The sequence below is a fragment of the Dasypus novemcinctus genome, chromosome 20 (genome assembly GCF_030445035.2).
Source record: "Dasypus novemcinctus isolate mDasNov1 chromosome 20, mDasNov1.1.hap2, whole genome shotgun sequence".
Lineage (NCBI taxonomy): Eukaryota > Metazoa > Chordata > Mammalia > Cingulata > Dasypodidae > Dasypus > Dasypus novemcinctus.
In genome coordinates this window covers 42,719,855-42,739,243 of record NC_080692.1, presented here as the reverse complement: position 1 = coordinate 42,739,243, position 19,389 = coordinate 42,719,855, and the positions used below count along the sequence as shown (strand labels likewise).

General features: G+C 40.4%; 1 protein-coding gene across 4 annotated transcripts in view; it reads right to left on the bottom strand.

Annotated features, from left to right (window-relative positions):
* LOC101428569 (solute carrier organic anion transporter family member 1B3) overlaps nucleotides 1-19,389 on the bottom strand; it is a 59,074-nt gene that overhangs the window by 4,901 nt on the left and 34,784 nt on the right. For 2 of the 4 annotated variants that reach the window (XM_071210210.1, XM_004473230.4), the window contains exons 12-15: nucleotides 13,249-13,414; nucleotides 11,126-11,310; nucleotides 3,991-4,055; nucleotides 349-466 (exon numbers count right to left, since the gene is read on the bottom strand). In XM_071210210.1, coding sequence (XP_071066311.1) covers nucleotides 349-466; nucleotides 3,991-4,055; nucleotides 11,126-11,310; nucleotides 13,249-13,414 — 534 coding nt within the window. Of the gene's footprint in view, nucleotides 1-348; nucleotides 467-3,990; nucleotides 4,056-7,734; nucleotides 9,416-11,125; nucleotides 11,311-13,248; nucleotides 13,415-19,389 lie in introns of those variants that run through there. The other 2 variants (XR_009182100.1, XM_004473232.2) reach the window with 2 other exon arrangements.

Below are 19,389 nucleotides of genomic sequence, written 5' to 3'. Positions count from 1 at the left end.
TAATATAATATAATATTTTTTTAATATAAACAAAGAAGGTATGAGTACAATTCCCAGCTCTTTTTATTATTAGCTGTATGACTTTGAGCCAGGAGTGCATTTTCCTTGAATCTTAGTTTCTTCATACTTAAGAAAAAAGGAGAAAAATATCCATGTCTATAGTTTCTATGAGTATTAAAATGAGATACCAGATATCCTGACATAATACTTAGTAGGAAATAAGTACTCATTAAATGGTGCCTATTATTATTAATAATATTAAATGGAACATTCCATCTCATTCTTTAAGAATTGTTTTAATCAAAGGAAAAAAAAATCAATGCACGAATTATATCAATGACAACTTACCCATATAATACGGAATCATATATCCTACAAGCCCCTTTCTTCCCACAGCTGGTGATGGACCACTTCATACATGCTCTATCAATCAGGGCCCCAAAATATATAGGAGCTAGAATTCCTCCTGTAACATGAGATAAGCAGATGTCAATCCAAGGATCATATTACAAAAGCAACTGGGTGATATTTCACACTGCACATATTTACTAAGTAAATTAATTTTGTTTCAAGGGTCAATCATGTTTTATTTGAAGTACAGTATCTCCTACACTAAAAATTGGTTCATTGTGTATACATCTATATTTTCTAAGTGAAGAATAAGGCTAAGGGAAATAGCTTTAGAGTTATTTAGGAACTGTTGCTAACTAACTATTAATTCTCTTTACAAAAAGCTGCTCAAGAACAATTTGTTTCATGTTCACATATTATTGCTAAGTAATTCAATGACGTTTGATCACTAATCAATTATGAAGCAGGTGCCTGGCCCAAGATTAGTGTTGGGGAGAATGGAACAGCCAAGATAAAAATGATGAAGTTGGTGGATTAAAAGCTGAAAAATGTGGAGAACTCTTCCATTGTCATGGCCAACATCTACCCAACAATCAAGGTTATTAGGAACCTCAGATGCTCAAACCTGATAGTAATATCAGGGACATCTTTTTATCTATCCTTCCCCCTTCCTAAGCCCAGTGTCCATCTGGAAGTAGGAACATTATATGCCCTTACACTCTGTTCTTTCATAATGCCAATTAACTTAGGCCTGATTGGCAAAAAGGAGAACATTATCAGTAAAACGTGGAAGTTAAGCTGGTTCATGTGTAAGTTTACTTAGGCAAGAAGAACTGGAAGAGTAGGAGTAAAATTCTAACCTCATGGGCAATGGAAAATCTCTGAGCTTAATGGTTACAAAGGCAGGCTTTTTTCCCCCCAGCTCAAATTTTTAAGAAAATTAAAAAGTACCAGGGGGAAGCAGACTTGGCCCAGTGGTTAGGGCGTCCGTCTACCACATGGGAGGTCCAAGTTCAAACCCCGGGCCTCCTTAACCCGTGTGGAGCTGGCCCATGCACAGTGCTGATGTGCGCAAGGAGTGCCGTGCCATGCAGGGGCGTCCCCTGTGTAGGGGAGCCCCACGTGCAAGGAGTGTGCCCCGTAAGGAGAGCCGCCCAGTACGAAAGAAAGTGCAGCCTGCCCAGGAATGGCACCACACACACAGAGAGCTGACCCGAAATGATGCAACAAAAATAGACACAGATTCCCGGTGCCGCTAATAAGGATAGACGCGGTCACAGAAGAATACGCAGTGAATGGACACAGAGAGCAGACCACTGGGGGGAGGGGGGGTGGGCGGGAGGAGGGGAGAGAAATAAAAAATAAATCTTAAAATAATAAGAATAAGAATAAGAATAATAAAAAGTACCAGGGACTAGAGGTCCAGTGTCGCAGAATGCTAGGCTTCTGGTAGGTTCTCCTGCCTTCTTGGCTCAGAGTCCCATTTCATTTTGGTGGTGCTAGAGCTCATCATGCAGCACTTTCTCTCTATTGCTGTTGTGCAATTTTAACATCTCCTGAAATGGCCTAGGCTGTCTAAGTTAGGGCCTGTCGTGCCGAATTTTGTTTCTGTTCGTGCTCTAGTGATTGTTTCGTAAGTTTTCAGTGGTTTGTCCTTGTTACAATTTCTACTTTAACATGATTTTGCTGAATGAGAGGTTTTCAGGACCATATATGTTGTCATATAGCAGAAGTGCCCATATGCTTTTACTGCTATGTTAATAAATTCTTAGATTGACTCTTAGTAAAAATCAAAGGTAATCTGAGCAAAATTTGGGGGGAAATGCTAGTAGAGATTTAGTCTTCAGATGATGGAACTGAAGTATTCCTGGTTTTGCTTTTTTTTTTTTTTTTAATATTTTGATGATTGGTTTCCAAATTTTATTTATTACAGAAAAAATGATAGTGATTTGTATTTCACAATTTCACTGAATCCATTACTTTTACTCTCTCAAATTTCTGAGAAATCTTCAAATGATAGGGGGCTGGTATGTGAGGTCAATGTACCTGAGGAAAACTGGTACTAAGACACTGGGTAAGAAATTGTCAAGTTTCTACAAGTCATAGGCACCTTTTGAGAAATGAAAAATACATGCCAACAGTTTATTCTCTCACCTAACACCAAACCATTTGACCTAACTTTTAATGAGTTAAATGTTTTATGTAACAAATGTGGCCTTAACCATATCGGAATCTAATAGCCTGTTTGCCAAATACCTTTTTCAGTTTAATACGCTATATAGGCCTCTACAATTTACACATATATTGGATTCAAGATGATCATTTGCGCATCAACTGGAAGTTTGTTACTCAGTATGTGTTAGCAGCTGGATGCCATTGTGCTGTTTACTAGTCACATGAAAATAGGATGCTTATGGTTTAGAATGGCAAAATTTCTATTTTATGCAGCTGGAGGGCCTTGCTCTTCCTCCGTCCTCAGAGTCCTAGCTATCCAGATTCTATTGCATCTGCAGCTTCTGTGGCTAGGATTCTAGGAGGGAGGCAAGGGAACTGCCAGGGTGGACGGAAGCTGTGAGATTAGAGAAGCCCAAAGGAGGAAGCCAGGAAGGGAACTGGAAAGGAATCTGGTGGGACCCCCTTCTTCTACTCCTCTCCCACTGCCTTTTTTTGTCCTCTGAGGATCTGTGGTCTTTTCCCCCACATACACTCTTGTACGACTTCTCCTCTGTAATTTGGCCACCCAGTTTTGCTGTTTTCTTTTGCTTTCGAGAGCCCCTGGGGTGGATTTCTCCTACGTCCCTCTCCTCCTGCCATCAGTGGATGCTCCAGACCATAATCACTCCTTTGCCCCAAACCCTAGATGAATAATGTCCTTCTACTTTTCAGGAATAAGCATCTACTTTTCCCTATATCTCACAAAAGCACATAGACAGGGGTTGTGTTGGAGTTATTAAAACTGCTAAAATCAATAGGAATCTGTGGGGGTAAAAATGGCAAGTGGCAACAAGAGAGAAAAGGTAATTTCCTAAATCATGTAATAATCACCCCGTTAGTAATAGACCTTTGAACTCTGGAGTCTTCAGCCCTACAAAAAACAGTTTCCTGAGATTTATTTCAGTTCTAACACTCCCTTAGTCCAAGATGCTGTTATCCGAGAAGCTTAGTTCTGGAGTCTGAGTTTCCTCTCCTCTTCGTCTTTTGGCTTCCAGTAGAGGCTAGGCCAGTGCTGCTTTAGAGAGCCAGGCAGGGAGAGGGGAGGACAATTGTCACCTTCTACTGTTTTGTACATTCTGCCTGACCAGATTCCAAGCTGCCTCCCAGCCTCCCTCCCTCAGCATAGAATAGACCATCTAAAAGGAGAAAAATTTTACAGACCACATATCTGTGTGTTAGAAAGAGAATAATGCAACTGGGGTGATTCCGTAGCCTTAACAGATTGACGAATGAAAATTAACAGTTGAATTCTCTTTTAGGTCACTCAATTTTCCTGTCTCTTATGATCTTTCATTTATTACAAAAATAGAAACATTTTTTACTTACACTTCTACTTTTTCATATTTGGAAATGAATTACATTCAGTCTTTGAGCTTTGACCTGAAAATTTATACAATGAATTTATAATCTACCCATTTATCATACCTAGTAATCGTATAGTCAGTGAATGGAAACCCACTGCAAGAGATTTCAGTTCAGGCTGAACATTTCTGAAATAAGATAAAGGCAAAGAAACATTAAACATCTCTAAAATACTATCCCGGGTTCAACATTAAAACATGTCTCAATAGAGTTGTTTTTCATGAATAAAATTCAAGTAATAGTAGACATTATTTAAAAATATACTGTCAATTCTAAAATATATTTTCAGTTCTAAAAAGATAAACACCTGAATGATAATAATTATTATGCCTTTATGTGTTCTTTATTATGTGTCCTTAAGGAATTCCTATGAGACAGTGGTTGGAACAGACTGTTTTTGCCTATAAAGATTCCGTGTGCTCTAGTCAGTTGACACAGTCCCTATGGATATAGAAAATACTGTTTTTATGTCTTCTGCGACCTTAACAGAATTCTTTTCACTGCCTTATTTCTGTCATTGATTTAACAGAAAAGTTAATATGACTCATGAATTACAGAATACCACCAGGAGGGTAGAGAAAGCCATTTGTATTCTAGCTGAAGGAGGGTCTTAAGCCAGAGAGATACTAGTATCCTCTCTCAGAAATTCATTCATTTTTGCATTTTAGAAAGTCATTTTCACAATTCCATTTTTCTGTGTTCAGTGAAGCTGGTAACATTAGCATCCCAATGATAGCTTAAGACATACTGAGTGAAATGAAACTATTTGACAGTGGGGTGGGGTGACTGGGGCTCCAAAGTCCCATTTTTGCTGAGATATTACGTTAACTGATATAAAAAGTTCATTTTTTTCTTAAATTGCTTGGATGACTCTATTTGTCCAGAGAGCCACATTAGTAGATTTAATTATTCAGCAATTATTTATTAAGGGCCTCCTATGAGATGCTATGTCAGTTCTTGTTCTTGAGAATAGCGATTAATGATGTTTCATACCAAATAAGTGACTTAGTTGAGTGATTTAACCTCTCAGTCTCAGTTTCCTTATCTGCTAATTGGGGATAATAATGCCTATCTCCTATGTTGGGAGAATCAAATGCGATTACATAGCACATGTAAAATTATTGGATTATAGGAGAACCTCAACACCTGATAGCTCTCCTCCTGAAAGGCAAGCTTAAGGGGCCATTGTATGTAAAGAAAACGGAGTTAAGAATGCTTGCTCCAAATGTAGTTGTGAGAGCAAGGCAACCACATCTAACAAGAGTAGTGTTCCGTAAAGGATTCCATTCTCCAAAAAGGAAAGGAGGAGGCACTTTGTAAGCCATAAATTGCGAACCTTCTTGTCATTTTTAGGCAAAATTGTACATTGTTAAGTAGATGGCTTGTGACACTTTGAAAAGAAAACGGAGATCATTAGGAGCTAGAATGGATTTACTAATGTCAAATGTAAGCTGATTTTAGAAATGTTGCCAGATGGGTAAGCACAGCAGATGTAGGCATCGTGCCCCACAATTTCAGTAGAACATATATCTATTTCGGATCTGTACAATTTCCCAAAATATTTTAGAAAGCTTGTAAAATTAAACATGGCGACGTTAAAAATAACAAAAATTAAATAGTGTGTTTATATATTAAAGAAGAAAATAGATGGAAAGTGTTTTGGCAATGCTTTTGCAAAGGGCAGTGAACTTCTGGTAGCAGAGCTGAGGGCAGTGAAGTGGTACCTGTGAGTAAAGGAACAGGCATTTTTAAAAGAGGTCTTTTCTTTTGTAAACAGGACTGGCCTGAGGACAACAGTAGGGGAAAGCTAACTTGTCTATCTGGCTTTCTCAGGTATCAGAGTTCTCAAGGAGGCCTTTTGGGAAGAGAGAGAGCCTGCAGTTCTTTTATGGGTGAATTTTCTGACAAATACCTGATGAGCCATTACTCAGTGTTGATTTTTAAAGGTGCATTTGGTTTAGACCCCAATCGCAAAAGAGGCAAAAGGATATTTGACATCAACTGGTATTTTCACCCAGGGACAAGGCGCAATGGGCAGGAGAACTGGGGAGCCTTGCAGATAGGGCTAATATTTTCCTAAAAGCGCTTGAGATCTGCCCAGCCATCGGTGGCAAGTGTAGCTTGATGTGCTAGTGACACATGTCCACTAACAAGCCCACACAGCCACTCCTACATCCAAACGGATCCACGTTCCCACGAACCCCCACGCGCCACACACACCATTATCAGATAAAATATTTACCACTGCATTTTGACTCCTCCTTCACATTTGATGGAATCACCTATTTTGATGGCCCTCTCAGGAGGGTGTCACCACAACCAGCACCCCACGAAGCTAAGTGTATGCTTTTCATGTAATCGTTGAAGAATGTTTTCTAACCACAATAATTTTAATTTTAGTTAGTCCTCTGCTCTCTGTAAATGACTATTAGTCATCAAGACCTACAACTTCTTGAGGGGATGAGCAGTGAGGCTTGGGGAGACCCCGCCACAGGGAACGTAGGTAGGGAATGCTTGTCCTTTTGTTTAAAAAAGATTGGGAAAAAAAAGCTCTCATTTATTTCCTAGCTGATCCAAATTATTGAAATTTAAGTGAAAAAAAGAATCCTAAGATGCTCGCTCACTTGGGCTGCTGAGAATGCAAGTTTGGCTCCTTCTACGCTTTCCACAGGCCTCGCCTCCCTTCGCCGGCAGCAGAAGCTCAAGATTCCCGGATGACGTCTGAGCGCCCGGGCCCTGGCCTCCATGGTGTACTGCAGCCTTTAACCTGAGCAGGCTCCTACTCCTTTTCGGTTCTCCAGACCCGTTCTTGTGCCCCTGGAACTCAGGATCTGTTATCCAAGATATCTTCAGATCCAAAATTCTTGGCGGCGCCTTCACTTTCTTGTTCTAAACAAAGCCTGGCTCCCTGACTGAAGCTGTTTTCTCCCACAGCCTATCTCTGGGCCTGAAGTTTGGGCGTCCTTCTTGCCATTTGATTTCATTATTTTTTTTCTTTTTTCTGTTTTTACTGTTTCCACAGAGTCCCTCTTCCCTCAAGGTCTGAGCTCTCCTGAAAAGGGGTGCCATTATAATAAACAATTCCCCCACCTTCTCGTGGCAGTGAGCTGTAGACTATCATCACCCCCAGGGTCCTTACAGTTTCTGTCGTTGGGTCCAAAATCATTCCTGGTTACCTCAACCTTCTTGGGGAGTATACCATCCTCCCAGCGTCCTGGCCTCCCAGTTCCTCCACCGGTTTACCCCAGGGGTCTTTTTCTGCCCCCACCCCCGTCTCCCACATCCCAGCAGTCAGCGTACACTTCCCGCTTCTCCCTTGTGAGCTTCCTGCTCTTCTATACAACCTCCCATCTTGACTCACTCCTTCTAATCCAACAAAGCTGCAGTTCCCCAGCCGTCCTCAGGCCCTCAGCTCCCCATAACTGTTCACAGGCCATCTCCACGTCCAGGCCTTACCTTCCTCCTCACAGAGTGAGTTTAAATCCCAGGATCTCTTGCCATAATCGCCCCTTTGCATCTCCTCAGGACTTTCTTGGCCCTCTCCTTCTTTTTTGTAGTAGGCAGCAAGAATGCTTTCCCCTGGCCCTCTGCCTTTCCTGCAGTCATCCCCAAAGAGTTGCGCTAGCTGGAGAAAATCACTCAAACATGCTGGCTGGGATCACTTTAAATGCACAGGTACAAACCCCAAGTGGGCCTCTGGTAAAAATCTATTAGATTTTACTGCTCAATTTTTTTCGCCCATTGGGTTTTCTCTCCCAGTCTTCAAGATTACTATTTCATATATCCTGATCACACCTAAGCCTCTACCCTCCTCACTCTCAGCTGTTTACCTTCCTTTTTATTTAACAGAGGAAATAGAAGCAATCAGAAAAGAATTTCCCTACCCTCACACCGCTATAGGTACTCATTTACCTGCCTTTGAGCCTTTGAACTACCACAGACGACTTTCTTTTCCATTACTACCCAAAATCTTTGCCCTTCGTCACATTCCTTTTCATCTCCTCTGAGGCATCACCCTGGCTCCTGCATTAATCAGCTTCTTTCATCTCTGCTGGGTAATTCCCATCAGCATTCTCCCATGCCAGAAGATCTGCATTAAACATCAACAGAGCTCTCGATACCATGCCCCTTCTAGACGTTACTCCTTTTCATAAAAATAGGTCTGAAAGAATGGTTCCTACTTGTGATCTGTACTTCCTCTTGTATTTTCTCTTGAACTTTTGCAAAGCTGACTTTTGTCACCATGTACTTTATGCCCTGTTTTGATTAATGTAGGCGACCAGCACATACCTAAGTCCAATGATCACTTCTTAGCCCTTAACCTCCTTGACCTCACAGTAGCCCTCAGCACAGATGCTCTCTCCCTCTTCCTTGATGCACAGGCTTCCTTTGGCTTCTAGGATACCCTCCCTCCTGTCTTTTTTCCTACCTCAGGGAACCTCCTTCTTGGTTTCCTTCATGAGTCCCCCTCCCATTTATAGTCTCTAAAGTTGGGGTACTAGGATCTCTTCTATCTGCATTCAGTCTGAAAGCTCTCAATAGTCCTGTGCATTTAACTACAGTCTGTATGTTGCTGGCTCTGAAATTTAGGTCTCTGGCTCCAGTATTTCCCCTGAATGTCAGACTGTGTTTGTGGCATGTATCACTGGATATCTAATAAATATTTCAGACCTACAGGAAGTGCTTCTTCCCTTCCCTCAACCTGCTCTTCCCTAGGCTTCCATTTTGTTCAATGGAACTTCTACCCCCCAGATGCCTTGGAGCATCTTTAGATTCTCTCTCACATGCCACATTTAATCCATTAGCAACTTCTTTGGCTCTGCCTTAAGGAAAAGAAAAAAAGAAAATTAAGAATCAGAGCGTTTCCCAGTTCCTTTACCATCACCATCCCAGGTCAAGTTCAAGTCTTCATCAGGCAAAGAGCTATCACAACTTCCTGTTTCTCCCCGATTCCAAAACAGCAGTTAGGCTGATCCTCTAATTATGCACATCAGTTGTGTCCAAGTGAAGTCCAAGTGCCCTGTTGGCTTCTAAACACAATAAATGCAACAGTCTTTACCATGACCCCTCTCGCTCTAGGGTCTGGGACATGCTATGGCTCCCACCTGTACTTTCTTCCTCCCCCTCTCCTCCTGACCTTTTCTGTGTCACGTGTGCTCCACCTCAGGCTCTGCACCTTTGCTGTGCCTTGCCAGGATTTCTCTCGTCTCTCCCCACATCGGCATGGCTTACGCCCTTACTTCATTCAATCCTCTTTTCAAATAATTTCCAATATACAAAATATCTGAACTAGTACCAATTACCCATCCTCTCTCTTCTGATCTACTTTTTTCCTGTTGAACACTACCCATATTTTCCGTTTTTCCCTGCTTACTTGTTTCTTGTTTCTCACCCTTCACCCATTTACTCCCCGCTTTCTCCGGAACACCAGCTCATGAAAGCAGGTCCTGTACTTTGTTCACAGCTGCACTGTAGCACTGCCTGACATCTGCAATAAATAAGTGTTGAATGAAGATCATCACTCCTGCTCACTCGATTTTTAATAATAGCCTTGTGGTGTGTCAGAAAATCATTAATAGACTGAAGTTTATATTTTTGTTGTATGGTCTGCTTCACAAATATTTTAATAAAATCAAAGGGTGGGAGAGATCAATAAATTTTTTTAACAAGTGGTAAGATTGAACTTATAACTACTGTTTAAAAACAAAATAAAGCTGTCATCAGCGATGGAGCACAAAACTCTAAAACCTCCTTTCTCCTCATGAAAGATTTTAATTAAGACATGAAAACTTGTTAAGATGGAAGCTAGTATGGAGTTTTGAAATGATTTCCTATAATGTACTTTGGCAGACATGGAAGGCTTAGATTTTGGAGTAGACAACACTTTGCATTAAGGCATAACTGCAGAGTAAACTTGACAAGATTAGAAGTCAGAATAGACCTTAAACAACTGTAGACAAGATTCCTGAGGTCTATGTTCATTTTAACCAAAGTTAGTAACACTTTTGCTTTGCTTTTCCTTTATGTCCTGTTGTTGGCTCCCAGTGAACTCGTGGTTAAGGACTCAGCTTTCAGCTGTTAAGCCAGTCTACTCTACTTACACACAGACCTTTCTAAGCCCTCATGCCAGTCTTTCCATGTTCTCAGTTTTAGGTGACTAAATAATTAACTTGGCCAATATGGCTTATACCATGTGCTCCTCTCCTAACTCTCCAGTCTTATCTTGGGCCACCCTCTGCTTTCCTGCCATGTTCTTGCCGGCTGCCTTCTTGTTACTCTGCAAACACACCAGCCTCTTCCTGCCTCAAGGCCCTGCAACCTGGGGCCTCTATGAAGAGCCCTGCATTTGGCTAACTTGAGCTTCTTCCCTGCCTTTAGGTTGGATGTCATTTGCTTTGAGAAGTCCTCTCTAAGCCCACCCTCTTTCATCCCCTCAGCTCAATCCTAAATTGACTTTCCCTTTTTATTCCCTTAATAGCATTCTTTTCTTTTTCCTTATGAGGACTCATATCAATTTGTAATTACATGAATATTTTTAGGCATATTTATCTCATGTCAGTTTTCCTGTCATACTCCATGCTGTATGACAAGTATAACGCCTGTTTTAGTCACCACAGAATATTCTTCTTCAAGCACAGTATTTTGCTGTAATATTTGTCTGAGTGGAGAAAAGAATGAATTCTGTTCATATATTTTTCTTCTTTCTCTTAAGGTATTATAAGAGATTACTAGGTCATAAGCCATTCTGACGGCGAATTAAAAACTTTGGAATATAATTGTAGATTGAAGTTTATATTGTACAGCCTGGTACCCAAATGTTTTCCTTCAATGAAATCAATATGATTCATCCTGGCAGGCCCATTAGGGTGCAGGGCATCTCAAAATTAAAGGTTCTTTTAGAACACAGAGAGGTCCTTTGATGATTGAGGCAAATGCCAACCAGCCTGTTCCTTAAAATTCTTACATGCAGAAAAAAAAAAAAAAAGGATTCTAGATTTTGTAATGAAAGAATAAAAGGAAGAATTATTATCAATTATGGCATTCAAGTATCACAGTAAACCTAAAATAATGGATTCTTGGAAAATCAAAGCATAATAAAATATAAATGAGTTCCAAGTATATTATGAAATATATGTACAAAGTTAGCTGTGTTTATAATTTAATATATATGAACATGGTTTTAAAAAGTCATACTCACTTAAAAATTAGCAGGGTACTTGGGATGCTTCCTGTTGCAAAGAGAAAACACTGCAAGACTTGAATTACTAAATATATGTGAAATTTTCTTCTACAGTCATCATTTCTTGGACATTCACCCAAATGGGCTGAGTTATTTCTGTTCTGGGAGCCAGTTACTTCCACACAACTGCAGTTATAAAACACCTAAAAATAGTTTTTGAAATATTACAGAGCACATCTGCAAAATACAACAAGGCCATAAATACATCTCATTATGTTTTATGTCTTATTCATTAAAACTAAAATTTATTCCTAATTTTTAAATTAGGAAAGGATTTAAGAAGTTAGTATCTGAAATTCTGCATATAATTTTCTCACTAATATGAATCATTACTTTTACTTTCTCAAAAATATCTAATTATGCTCTTTAACAATCACTACTAAATGTCAGAGTCATGACCAGAGAGAGATAACCAAGAAAATCCAGAAATATGGCAGGTAGGAAAGGGTCCAAACTTGGATATACCCTTTGGAAATGGACAGAGTCTTGGGGAAATGCAGCCAGTAGGGTAGCTGGAAGACTACTTTGGTGGACAAACAAGCATCTAAGTGCATAATTACAGATTACAGGATATTATTACTAGACAGGTTCAATGCATCAGGATGCCCTGACTACTGTGAAAGTACAGAAGGGGAAAATTTAGGAAGAAATAATTTTAGAGCTTTAATCAGGCAGTTTATGCAGATAGATGGCTTTAATAAATTCTGTTCTGAGTATAGTCTAAACTATGGCTCAATGGAAATTCATCTTGAACTTCTTAGTGCTAAAGACTAGCTGCTGAAGGAGGAATGAAGGAAGAATTTAAACCCATATTTGTCTGATTCTTCCAATGTTTACTTTTTCATGGGAATAAAATGGGGTGTTCCTGATGGAGCAAGTAAAACCAAAGTTGGGTACAAGGGACATTGTTTTGAGTCGTTTTGAAGGAATGATGAATGGCGAAGGATTTGGTAAAAACTCCCTAGTAGGCCTCAAATGGTATTGTTATTGCTAGTGCCAACATGACCTCTTCATGGTAGAGGGAGCTTCTTCAGGATTCTCCCATCAAGTCTCCCTCAGGCATTCATTGGTGGGCAAAGTGGGATCCTGGATTAATGGGGCACTCTCATGGAAGGCACTCTGCCTATGCATTTGAGATGTGGCCGGTCTTTGGGCCGTATTTATGCCAGGTTACAAAGTTGTGGCTGAGCTTCAAAAATCTAGGATGCTTAATTCTTCAAAGTTCTCCATGTCCTTCAATAATATAATTTGTAGGACAGTGGTCAAAATAAAGATGGAAAAAGCTTGAAAACCAAACACTGAAAGGTGTCATAGAGAGCAATGATCATAGCTGATAATATTGCTAATATTGATGATGGAGAAAGAGCCCAGGAAATGGTTAAGCAGCTTTGTTAGGTTGTGTGGTTTGAGGTTGGATTGGAGGATACCGTTTCTGATCTCCAACTATTGGGAGTTACCCAGGGAATTGGGGGAGAATCCATAGTTTACATGGAAAGAAATATTTTGTGTGAATAAGAGAATGGCAGTTCTAGGATGATATTGACAATCGATAAGCAAGATACTATGTTACCTTGGTTGGGGAAAGTGCCAGCTTTGGAGAAATCAAAATTGTGAAACAAGAATTGACATAATACTTTGTTTAATGTCTTGGAATGTGAAAAGGTAATCAGTGCTAAATTAGGTATATTTATATATAAGATTTGTTCAGGAAAGTCAGGTTATGCTGTCAGAGGGTTGGCTGAGGACTTCCCCTTAACTTCTAAAAGTCAAATGAAATATCTCCTGGAGATCATATTTGCATTCAAATGTCAAAAGGTGATATTTTTACAATCTTGCAAGGGCAAGTGGGGGAATCTTATATTAGAATTCAAGCAACAGGAAAACCTTCTTGTGTCTTAAGTCAGATTTGATACGTGACATTGTTTACATGACATCAGAGTCGTGACAATGACAGACAACTTTGGGAATCTTTTCTCTTTTTACTGGAGAGCCTAGTTATAGAAAGATTTGATGCATAATTATTGCATCAAATATCTGGTTTTGAGTCAGGAGAGTAGCAAAAGTAAAAAAATAATACTCACCTTAGGATTTTTAATGCCACCTAAAGATTTGCATCCTGCTAGACAAGGTGTTACGTAAGTGATTCCATTGTCCCCACAGACTGGTTCCCAATGGCTGTCATCACAATTGCAGTCTGAGTTGCAATAAGAAAGTGGTACGTTTATATGAGATTCCACTGGATGATTTCTGCAAATATACGATGGATGTGTATTGAGAGAGGGGTGGGGGGAGAGGGACAGAGGGAGAAGGAGAGAAGAAAAAGGTCTGTGTTTTAATTAGAGAAATTCGGTAAACGATGAACCAAAATTACCGAGTTAAAAAAAAAAAAACTTAACTTTTTCACTCTCCATCTTTACCAAGACATAATTTATCACCTAGGAAAAGTATAACTTAGAAGAGAAGCCAGGATGGATGGGTAAGACTTAGAAAAGCTGTCTTTGTGGCTCTACTGAGAAAGTTCACATTAGATAATTAATTTCATTTTTCTGGTACCTAGATTCTCTTCAGAGCAAAGTAATGGAATGAACTCACTGTAAAGTCCTGTAAACCTCTGAAAGTTATGTGACTAGGTTGAATTTTAAAATCTATATTTTTCTGATAAGAGACTTATAACTTGCATATATAAAGAACTCATATATCTTGAAAACAAAAAGATAAACAACCCATTTAAAAAATGGGAAAAAGATTTAAACAGACACTTCTCCAAAGAAGAAATACAAATGGCTAAAAAGCACATGAAAAAATGCTCCAAATCTCTAGCTATCAGGGAAATGCAAATCAAAACTACAATGAGATACCATCTTATTCCCATAAGATTGGCAGCTATGAAAAAAACAGAAGAATACAAATGCTGGAGAGGATGTGAAGAAAGGGGAACACTCATCCACTGCCGGTGGGAATGCAGAAGGATCCAACCATTCTGGAGGACAGTTTGGCGGTTTCTTAAAAAACTAACCATAGATTTGCCATATGACCCAGCAATACCACTGCTGGGTATATACCCATCAGAACTGAAAACAAGGACACAAACCGATATATGTACACCAATGTTCATAGCAGCATTGTTCACTATTGCCAAAAGTTGGAATCAATCCAAATGTCCATCAACAGACGAGTGGATCAATAAAATGTGCTATATACACACAATGGAATACTACTCGGCTGTAAGAACAAATACACTACAATCACATGTGATAACATGGATGAACCTTGAGAATCTTATGTTGAGTGAAGCAACCCAGGCATTGAAGGACAAATACTACATGACCTCAATGATATGAAATAAGCAAACTGCCTCAGAGAGCTAGAGTCTGGAAAAGAGGCTTACAGGAAATCGGGGGGTGGAGGAAGGATGTGAGTTAACATCTGCAGGGGTGGAATCTATTATGAGCTGGCGGTAAGTATGAGCACAAAGAAGGGACAAAATGGGGGCAAGGGGTTGCCTTTGGGTGGGGCTTTGTGGGTTTGAGGGGGGCTGGGGATGGGCAGAGGGGTAATATTGTCCAAAAATTGGGGGGAGGGAGGGGCAACATACGAACATGGGAGAGTGTCAGGTGTTCGTTGAGAACAAAATGTTGAGAAAATCGTATCAAAGTATAAGCAGGAGGGTTACCTGTTTAGGATGCTCAGGGGGTATGGTCTGATGTGGGACGGACTCCGGGGGAATAGCTGAAGGCTCATTTTGCCAAGGTGGGTTGTACCATTGGGAAGAGACCCAAGAAGTGAGAGTTGGGGTGGACCCACATCCTGGGGAGGACTAATGCCGTCAAATAGAGAGAACTGTATCTCTCGTGAGAAAGGATGGCTCCCAGGGCATTAGGGCAGTTGAGAAAGTCAGGCCCTGAATACTGCTGCAAGCATCTCTGGACATGGCTTCTTGGGAAATGGAGATTGGCTGGCGTTGTGGGCCCCAAGGGGAGGGGAAAATGGATGTGGAATGGATGGAACCAAGGTAAATATGGGGGCAAGAGAGGAGTTTTGTGAGAGTACACAAGGATGAATATAAAACATGTAATATTACACCAAAAACATATAGGGGACGACAGACTAATAATGTAAACCATAAGGCAAAACATAGGATAACTAAAACATTTAGAAAACTGTACAACCTAAAGTATGGACCACATAGTAAGCACAGATGTCACCTTGTTTGAAAGCTATTGTCTCGGAATCTGTACATCAGTTTCAGGAAATATGATATGAATAAGTTAAAAGATTATCGCTGTGGAAGGGAAAAGGTTTTATGGTGGATCTGGGGAAGTACTGTATATTGTATATATGAATTTCGGTGATCTAAGACTCTTGTGAAGCTGACATTATGTTGGGATTCACTTTACAGGAAGTTTTGGATCACAGAGTGGTTCAACAATGGCAGTGGAGGAATACTGATATAGGATGTTATTGACAGGATATATATGGTTGACAGGGAGTTATACAGGGCATATGCCCAGGATATATAGTAATGTCTAGATATACTCATAGTGGAAACAATTAAAAACACCAGCTGGGGGGGTACTGGCCCCCTGGCCGGGGGTCACTGTCGTGGACCCTGGGAGAACAGTGGCAGTTTCCCAGGTGCAACGGCAAGAACCAGGAAGGAAGGAGGGCCCAACAGTGAGCTCCTGATACTAATGGCTATGCTTTTGAGCCTATACACCTGCAATAAGAACAAGGCCTAGAGTAGCACTGTGCCTGGGAGTTTCCTCCTGACAGTCTTCATGTTACTCAAATGTGGCCACTCTCACAGCCAAACTCAGCATGTAGATGCAGTGCATTCCCCCCAGCGTGGGACATGACACCCGGGGATGAGCCTCCCTGGCACCGAGGGATCACTACCAAATACCAGCTGAAGATGCAACTAGAAAATGACCTTGAATTAAAGGTTCAATACGGATCAGCAGAATATCCCTGTCTAGATATAATAACATGACTTCAAAATGCTGTTTGACCTAATGTAAGGGGGAAATGGAAAGGAGAAATGAGATTATAAGGCTATGAGTCTCTAAAAAAGAGTCTGGAGGTTGTCAGAAGGAATGCCCTTATGCACAACTGAGCAGAGTCTAAGAGACAGATAAAGTAGATACAACCCCAGGTATTGGTTCTTTTGAGGGATAAAGAGACCCACGGATTCTATGGTCATGGCAGATGGGGTTCACTGCCATGTCAGATGGTCCTTCTTTGGAGCTGGTGTTTCTGCGTGATGGAATTGGACTCAGAGGGGATCTCTTTTCACAAGACTTGCATGCTACTTTATTGGAATTGTAGTTAGTGCTGGGGTTTAAGATATATTTAGGGGATTTGAATCTCTGGACTGATAATATGACACCCAGGCCCAGAGCCTCAACAGACTTCAGCTCCTACACTCTGATTTATTGGACTTACCCCACTCAGCTAACATGGAGTTGAAGAAGGTCAACCACCACACCATGGAGCCTAGAGTGTCTACAACTGAAAGCAGGAGGAGTGCATCCAGTATCCATGTGGAATCTAAGCCCCCACTTGACATAGATGTGCAATGGACACAACCAATCCAATGTCCACAGAGAAAATGTGGAATGGGTGTGGGAAGGGTAGCCATGGTGGCTGCTGGGTTTGGGGAATGGGAGGAAGAGATGAGATGTCGAGGCGTTTTCAGGACGTGGAGTTGTCCTGGGTGGTGCTTCACGGACAATTACGGGACATTGTAGATGCCCCCCAGGGCCCACTGGATGGAACGTGGGAGAGTGTGGGCTATGATGTGGACCATTGACTATGGGGTGCAGTGATGCTCAGCGATGTACTTACCAGGTGCAATGGATGTGTCATGATGATGGGAGAGAGTGTTGCTGTGGGGGGAGTGGGGGGTGGGGGCAGTGGGGTTGAATGGGACCTCATATTTTTTGAATGTAATTTTTAAAAATAAATAATTTAAAAAAAATCTATATTTTTAACTACATAAGAATTTGACATGGTTAAAGCACAGCCCCTAAGGATCAAATTTGGAAAATCAAGAAAAATAGAATAAATTGAGAAGGATTAGAACATCTCCACATATTTTAAAAATAAAACTATGAGACTTTATAATTTGTTTTATAATGATTATACATTGTAATCTTATAACATGGTTAAGTTACAAAATGGATTATTTGTGTAATTTTATTTTTATAGATTTAAAAAATGTTTTCTTTTGGCAGAAATCTTTATAATAATTGGAAACTGATTACTTTTGTTTTGTTCTGCTTTTCTTTTCCTTTTTTCTCTTTATTTTTTAAAAAATGTTACATTAAAAATTATGAGGTCCCCATATATCCCCCACCCCCCTCACCCCACTCCTCCCACATCAACAACCTCTTTCATCACCGTGGCACATTCATTGCATTGGTGAATACATTTTGGAGCACAGCTGCACCACATGGATAATGGTTTACATTGTAGTCTACACTCTCCTCCAGGCCACCCAGTGGGCCATGGCAGGACATACAATGTCCAGCAACTGTCCCTGCAGTACCACCCAGGACAACTCCAAGTCCTGAAAATGCCCCCACATCAAATCTCTTCTTCCCTCTAGCCTCAGCAGCTACCATGGCCACTTACTCCACATCAATGCTACAATTTCTTCCATTACTAATCACAATAGGGGAACTGATTATTTTTGAATGAGCAAGTAATTTAAATGAAGAAGGAAAGAAGCAAACTCAGAATTCAGAAATTATCGGTAAATCTTACTTAAAAAGGCCTCTAAAACTTAATAATACTTCAAGACATACTCTTGGAAGTAGTTAAGTAGCATGATTAAGAATTCAGTCCAGACATTGCTCTGACAGGCATATTAGTTCTTCTTATTCCTAGCAATGTGACTATTCTTTCAAAAATCAGTTTCATCATTTGTTAATCATAAATAATAAGGTCAACCTCATAGGGTCTTTTGTGGAGCAAATTTATTCAAACTTTGTCATCTCAGGAGACTGTCACATTCTTAAAGTATTGAGAATCCCCTCCCCAAGATTTTTTTGTTTGAGTTATATCTATTAGAAGAATGAGAATGAAAGAGGCAAATAACATCTTAGTATTATTATAGTAATAGTTTTTGAATTCTTGGACCACTGGATAAGATCTCGGGGAACTCCAAGGGCCCTCAGAACGTATTCTGAGAACCTCTGCACTAAGTCATAACTTAAAAACTTAGTCCAGTGAAGAGCAGTTCTTAAATGCTCAAATTATATCCGTTACTCTCTATCTGCAGACTACCAGTTCCACAAGGCTATATGTCAATAAAATGTTGTTGAATGAAAAATCATCCCATAGAACTGTAGCTACTTTTTTTTGACTAGATGATAGAGCTACTAGACTTGTTTTCAGGGAACTGGCTTTAGGATAAAGCCTGCCTTGACAACCAGGCAGTGCCTGGAACCACCAGTGTGATGGAGGATCTGTTTGAAATCATGTGTGACTTTAAACAAGTCACAAGTTCTCCGAGTCTCAACTAATGAAGGAAGAGGGTATGAGAGAGTTGGGCTGCATGATCTCTAAGTTTCTTACCTCTAATGTCCAATGTTCTAGGTAGTAGGGTGAGCGACAGTGGACCGGGATCAGCAATAAGCACCAGGAGCAGGAGAGTAATTCCAGGCTAGTGTGGCATGCCGCCAAGGGCAGGAGGACGTTTGGGTAAGGAAACCAGGACGATTTGACAAGTACAGCCGACTCCCTGTACGCTCCACTTGGAAAGGTCAGGGTCAACCCGGAGCAGCGCTAGGGAGCATGGTTACCCAACTGCGATCTGAGGATCTTTACTTATAGTTAGCATGTGAACCTCCCTAAGCTGAAGCTGTGGGCTAGATATTCAGGAAAGGAGTCTGCACAGGAATTTTGCCTCTGATATGAGGTAGAGACCAAAGTACTAGGCATGCTTCACAGTATGTGATAATAATGGAAAAGTAAAGGCTTTCCAGGTCTACTGTAAAAGTATGAATACATATAGGATATTCATTAATTCTAATTATAAGGAAGACAATACCAGAAGAAACACTATTAGCTTGCAGAAAAGGAGAATTTAGCACAATGGAGAGAAGTGTTCTCTTTTCATGATAGTGCTCAGCATCAAAATGAACTGTCGAGTAAGGTCATTCAGTCCCTATGCAGAATGACATTTATATTACTCTTGTGATCCATCCAAAATTGTAGTG